The sequence below is a fragment of the Lactuca virosa genome, chromosome 5 (genome assembly GCF_052849685.1).
Source record: "Lactuca virosa cultivar CGN04683 chromosome 5, Lactuca_virosa_CGN04683_v6, whole genome shotgun sequence".
Lineage (NCBI taxonomy): Eukaryota > Viridiplantae > Streptophyta > Magnoliopsida > Asterales > Asteraceae > Lactuca > Lactuca virosa.
Window position 1 is genome coordinate 108,935,190 of NC_136430.1, and position 7,119 is coordinate 108,942,308.

At 33.3% G+C, this 7,119-nt stretch overlaps 1 protein-coding gene across 1 annotated transcript; it reads right to left on the reverse strand.

The window, feature by feature from the left end:
• Positions 1-6,135: 6,135 nt before the first annotated feature.
• On the reverse strand, positions 6,136-6,477 carry LOC145111605 (uncharacterized). The gene has a single exon (XM_079047869.1). The coding sequence runs from the start codon at positions 6,475-6,477 to the stop codon at positions 6,136-6,138; it is 342 nt and encodes a 113-aa protein (XP_078903995.1).
• Between the last annotated feature and the right edge of the window lie 642 nt (positions 6,478-7,119).

The following is a 7,119-nucleotide window of genomic DNA, read 5'->3' on the forward strand; positions in this document are numbered from 1 at the left end:
CCTTCTTCATCTTCTTCAAACTTGTTTTCTTTTTGTTAAAATGGTTTTTACAACATGATGGATGTGTTTTAACACCATGCATGTATGATAAACAAGGTTGCATGTTCATGATCTTAGTGCAAAATTCGATTTTAAGGATTAAAACATCAAACTCAAGTTAAGAGTTTTTGATAAACAAAATTTTGTTCATAAATGCATGTATACATTTTGATAAGTTTTAATCTTTTGATCTCTGGAAACATGACTAAAATATGAGTTTATCATGATATATTTAAAATACTTGAAAAGATTTACTCAAGGAAATGATGAAAACCCACTTTTCTAACCAATCATCATGCATCCAATCTGCCAGATTTCTTTACCTGACTTTAAACTGTCATATCTCCCTCATTTCTTAGCCAAAATTCGTGATTCTTTTTCTGAAATATAATATTTTGAGTTAGCTTTCAAACCCATCTGACCTCACTGGAAAATTCCAATATGTCGATTTTTACCAATTTTTACAAAACTGTTGCTCAAACAGCACTTTCCTTATGAACATTTGTTTTGTGTTGCATGTTCAAAGGACTTATTCATCACTAAAAATCATTCGAAAATTATTTTATACTCTTAATATCATGTATTAATAGGAACAAAAAGATCTTGATTCAAAAGTCTTTGTAACATGGTGCAAAAATTGTCAAAGTAACATCAATAATCTTTACATAAATCACAAGAACCAAGTTTTCTCTATACATTTTATTGAGCCTTTAGGCATGGTTTTCAACATCAAAAATAAGGAAACAATTTTTCATTGTTGTTAAATTTTATGAAGATGCATTCTGGAAATTTTTAGCTCAATATATATTTTCTTTATTTTTATATGAAAATAATAAGAAAATAGAGTGTTAAATCATATAAAATACTTACACTAGTAAATAAATTCTGGAAAAATTCTTGGATGATTCTTTAAGTTAATAAACATCTCCCATGAAGTTTCAATGATTTTTGTTACTGTTTAATATGGTTTTGAATTTTCTTTTTGTTTAGCCCCAATAAATCATAAAACCACTTTAGACAATTTGAAAAGGATGTATAACAATTTTCGCAGCTTCTACCAGAGGTATAAGACTTAGAAAACTATTTTCAGAATTTTTCATAATGTATTCCTATTTTTCTCCGATTTTTGTATTTATAATGGACTGAAAATAAACAAAATAGTTCTGCTCATCCAAAATTCATGCAAATTTACCAGAACACCTTGTAGTACATTAGGAGGCTACATAAAATTTTTGATGATTTTTCTCTTCTGTATACTATTTTTCTCCTATTTTCTAAGATTAAATACACTTAAATACACAAAATCGGATTTCAGTAGATAAAAACCACATTTGGTATTTTTCCCAGATTATTTACTCTGAAAATGAAGTGTACAAAAATTTTGGTAATTTACTTTAACTGTTTAATAATTATTCTCCAATTAATGATTATTTAAGAGGATAAAACAAAGAAAAATAGAAAGACTAATTGAAAAATATCTTTTATATTTTTCACAGCTTCTAAATGTATAATAAAAGTGTTACAAAAATTTTGGGCAATTTTGGAAACTGTTTTCTATTTATTTCAATTTTTATTAGAATAAATGCTCAAAAATCATAAAATTGGGTTAAACAGTTTAGAAATCAATTTTTATATTTTTCCCAGCTTAATAATGTTTAATAACAGTAATACAAAAAGTTTGGGTAATTTTGGAAACTGATTTCTATTTTTCATGAATTTGTATCTATTTAGAGAATTAAATATATGAAAAATGGTTATACATATTCATACTCCATGAAAATTTATCTAGAAGTCTTTTAGTACATTTAGAACCAAAATCTGAAGTTTGGTAATTTTTATTAACTGTTTAGTATTTTTCAAGATTTTATGGTTATTCAAGAAACTAAAATCGTGAAAAATAGTCAGACAAATCAAAAATTCAAGAAAATTTATCTGGAGGTCTTTCACTTCAATTAAAACTGAAATGCAAACTTTGGGAAATTTTAGAACTAAATTAATTTAGTTTTTGAATATTTAATCATTGGAACACCTCTTAAATTGTTAAATATTAGCATTTCAATAATGAGAAATTTCCACTTAAATTGTTATATAACAATTGATTCATTGAAATTTAATTTTCACAGAAAAATGTTTGTAACTTATCAATAATAAATTTTGACACAATATTGGCATAATTCTATTGTAGTAGTAAGTATACTAGTGTTAGATTTTGATTAGAGACTCACTAGCGAATACCATTATTGTAGGAATCGATAGTGGTACAAGTGGAACTTAGCTCAAGGCATCATTTGCATCATCTCAATGCATATTGTGAGTATTCACGCACTCCCCTATTTTCAGTTTTTATGTTTGGGGGTGGAAAAGCATGTCCCGAAAAACTATTATTTGAATGTTGTATTTAAATTGATTTGTATCAAACATGATTGCTATTTTATTGCTATGTCTCTCTATGTATGTCTATGCAACACGGAACATGAGAACTTATCGTACTAAGGCCCTTCCCTTATCTCTAACCATTAACTCTTTGAGCCAATGGTCATTATGGATAGCGCTATTAGGAATTGACAACTCCTCACTCACCCTATTGCTGGAGTGCATGATACCATATTCATCTATGGAACGATAAGCATAGATCTTGATAGGGCTTCAGTCATAGGTTTGGTTGAGACTCATTGTTTGCTCATACACATACAAACTCGTTACTTATTATAGCAATAAACTTGTTTATTAATTATAGCAATGAACTTTGTTTCTCATTACAACAACGAACTGTTATTACTGAAAACTTATATACATGTTTTAGCAATGAAATTGTTTGCTCCTTGTAGCAACGAAATTGATTGCTCATTTTAGCAATGAAACTTGTTTACTCGTTTGAGTAACGAACTTTATCTTCCATGAGAATATGAATGTTGCATCTTATTTGGGCAACATACCTTATTTCTCATGATGACAAAGAACTTTGTTTTTACAAACTTATTTACTCATTTTAACAATATACTTTTATTATTGGAAACTTTTATCAAAACTTTGATTTCAATTCATGGAACCAGTATTATTTTGTTTATCTGTGAGTACTCACCAACTATTTTTATAGTTGACACTCGTTTTACATGCTTTTTCAGGAATCATCGAGTAAGTGGCACTTAGGGATACTTCACTTTTAGGAGCATTCGCATGTGTTGTATTTCAATTTACATTGTAATTTCTTTTAAAAGTTGTTCAAACCCATTGTGAATTTGTAATGATTTTTAATACTATGGTTGGTGTTGTCTTTTAACTTTTGCGATGAAACCCTTTGTACTGCCACGCCCTGTGTTTCCGCTTTAGCGGGGTGTGACATCAGCATCTCAATATAATACATGGTAAGCATATCACAAAACAAATAGCAGGATTTCTCAATACACAGCACATACACATAAGACCCGCTGGTCACACATAAGTTACCACTCAAGGTAAGTATAGTGAGAAGACTCGCCTCGTAAGATAGCTAGTAAAAATCTGATGCCCGAACTCCTCGATCTAGCTTCCGTTTATCACAAGGATAAAATTTCTAATTAATACACTGCTTACATTCTCATTCCTAGAAAATGGGTGGATGATCATTCCACCCTTCCCTGACCTCTCTTAATCAGTTTGACCAAACCCTAAGGTCAACTGAAGTCAACTCCAGTCAACAGTCCAATATTGACCAGACTCGCCGAGTGCACTCGTGTGACCCGACGAGTTCATGCGTATCCTCTAAATTCCCCTTAAGGCCTCACACGACTCGTCGAGTTAACCTCCAACTCGACGGGTAATCACTGGGTCACAAATCGCGGGGCGAAGGAGGCCATAAGTGCCTTTAAATAAGCCCAAGGAGGCCATAAGTGCCTTTAAGTAGGCCCAAGCCCGGGAAAATTAGGGTTTCTGCCTCCAGCGCTGACTGGTCGAGTCGGCTCTCTGACTCGTCGAGTCCATTCATTTTCCACGTCACCAAGTCGCGATCCTACTCGACGGGTTGAGGCGCCAACTCGTCGAGCCACTCCTCGTATCTAAAAATAAATACTCAATTTATCATACCTGGAAATCTGGATGTTACAGAATTCTACCAGATCTGCGAACGACTTGTGTTTTAGTAAGTTGAAGGACAATCATCTCTTCATCTTCAACAACCTCTTGTTCAGTACTAGTTCCAACTAAATATGCATCGGGTTGAGGTTCTTGATCTTCTTCAAGTTCCATACGCCTCCCACTTGCCTCATCCATTAGAAACTTGCTTTCTAAGAATTCAGCTTTTCTTGAAATAAAGATTTTATTCTCACTAGGTATGTAGAATTAATATCCTAAACAATCTTTAGGATACCCTACAAAGATGCATTTGGTAGATCTAGGCTCAAGTTTGCTGGAAGTCTCTTGTCTAACATAAGCTTCGCATCCCCAAACTTTCATATAAGATAAAGATGGAGGTCTTCCATACCACATCTCATAAGGTGTTTTCTCTACCTTCTTAGTTGGTGCCATATTCAAGATACGGGCTGCGGTGAGTAAAGCATAACTCCAAAATGATAAAGGAAGAGTACTTCAACTCATCACAGATCGAACCATATCAAGTAATGTTCGATTTTTCCTCTTAGAAACACCATTAAGCTGTGGTGTTCTAGGTGGAGTGAGTTGTGAGATAATCCCACGACTCCTTAGACGGTCTTGGAACTCTTGGCTTAAGACTCGCCCCCTCTATCCGAACGAAGGATTTTGATTGTTTTGTCGAGTTGATTTTCAACTTCACTTTGAAACAATTTAAACTTTTCAAATGCTTCATGTTTATGTTTCATCAAATACACATAACCAAAACGACTATAGTCGTCAGTGAAGGTGATATAATATCTCTCAGCATATCTAGACATTGTTTTAAAAGGTCAACATACATCGGTGTGTATGATGCCTAATAAAACACTTTCCCTTTCACTTGTTCCAAAGAAAAGGGATTTTGTCATCTTGCCACATAAACAAGATTCACATATGTCAAATGACTCAATGTCATTTTCCCCCAAAAGTCCACTCTTTTGGAGTTGAGATATGCACTTCTTGTTTATATGACCAAGGCGACAATGCCATAGATATGTTTGGTTCAAATCTGCTTTGGGCCTTTTGGTGTTAACATTATAAAGGGACTTATTGTTTGAGGTATTATCTAGGTTTAATTCATAAATTCCATTTATTGGTCTAGCCTCAAAATAGAAGATTCATTTCAAGAAGGAGTGAATGTTATCATCAACAAATTTGAAATCATAACCACATTTTATCAAACGTGAAACTGAAATGATATTTCTAGTAATAGAAGTAATTAAACAGACATTGTCTAATGTCAAATATAGACCAGATGGTAAACATAAATCAAAATGTCCTATTGCTTGGACTGCAACCCGTGCTCCATTACCCACATGCAATACCATCTCATCTGCTTTCAGTTCCCTACTCTTTCTGAACCCCTATAACGAATTACAAAATATGAGTTCCATAACCAGTATCTAATACCCAAGTTTTTGATGAAAAAGTAAATAATCCCATCTCAATCATGAAAATGGATATACCTGAAGGGCCTTCCCCGGCCTTCTTATTTTTCAACTCTATAAGGTACTTAGGACAATTCCTTTTCCAATGTCCGACAACTCCACACTCAAAGCATGTGTCATCTTTGGCAACCTTTTCCTTCTTCTTGGTTGGTGAGTTTTGAGGAGCTTTCTTCCCTTTGCCCTTGCCAGCTTGTGGCTTTCCCTTGAAGTTCTTGCCTTTGTTTTTCTTGACCTTTCCTTCCCTAATCATGAACCCTTGGGGAGTTTTACTTGGGGTATTCTTCTCTGCAGTTTTTAGCATCCCGTGCAACTCAGAGATAGGTTTCTCCCACCCATTCATGTTGTAGTTCATGATGAAAGCATTGTAAGACTTTAACAAAGAGTTCAGAATGATATCTGTAGCCAAATCTTGTGGATATGGAGAGCCCAATCTCTCCAATTGATCCATGTAACTTTTCATCTTGAGAACATGTGTGCTCATATTCCCACTCTCCTCCATTTTCATGGCATGAAGTGCTCTCATAGTGTCAAACCTTTCGGTTCAAGCTTGTTTACCAAACATCTCCTTGAGATGTTCAATCATGTCAAAGGCAGTGTAGTGTTCCAGATCCCGCTGAAGATTAGGAACCATAGAGGCAAGCATAATACATGAAACATCAAATGAATCATCTATATGCTTTAGCCATGCATCATGTGCAACCTTTGGGAGAGCAGGTGGTTCATCGGGAGTTTGGTTTTCATGGACATAGTCTTTCTTTTCTTGTTTCAAAACGATTCTTAAATTTCTGTGCCAATCCAAAAAGTTGGAGTGGTTGAGCTTTTCTTTGTCAAAAATTGACCGAATGTTCATTGGGTGATGTGTTACAGTAATTGGTGGAGCCATCTACAAAAGTTTAACAAAGTTTTCATTTAGTATTTAATTCTTTAAATAATAATACCCTTTTGTTTCCAAAAACATTATTTATTTAAAGTCTAGGGTCCAAGTTACAAATCAAATAAATGGTTAGGTATCCTTTATCTCATTTACCCAATTTTAACAAGGTAAATAACTTGTATTAATTACACCATTTGTAATTCCTAGGTTTATGAGACCCTTAACAATCCATTTGTTAATTTGACATGTTTGGTCTCATATATGCCTTGGAACACTCTTGCTTAGGTGACTTTTATCTTAAGAGGTTTCCAATCAAGTCATCCAATTAGAGGAACTTGTGCAATTGGCCTATAACTTGGTTATAAAAATCACAAAAATACTTTGGCCATCAAAAGATGATACTAATGGTTAGGTATCCTTTATCCCACTAACATTATACAAGTGATGTGCACATGTTTCTAAAATTGAATGGCATAGACTTGCATTTTGAAAAAGGGATTTTAATGTTTTATTATTCTATTTAAAACATGTGATATCATGACAATTGCATGCATCCAATATGTCATGGTATCAATTTTCAAAAAAATCACTTTTAAGGTTCTTATAAAAACCCAGTTATTATATTGGTTTAATTTTAAAATTAATAACTAG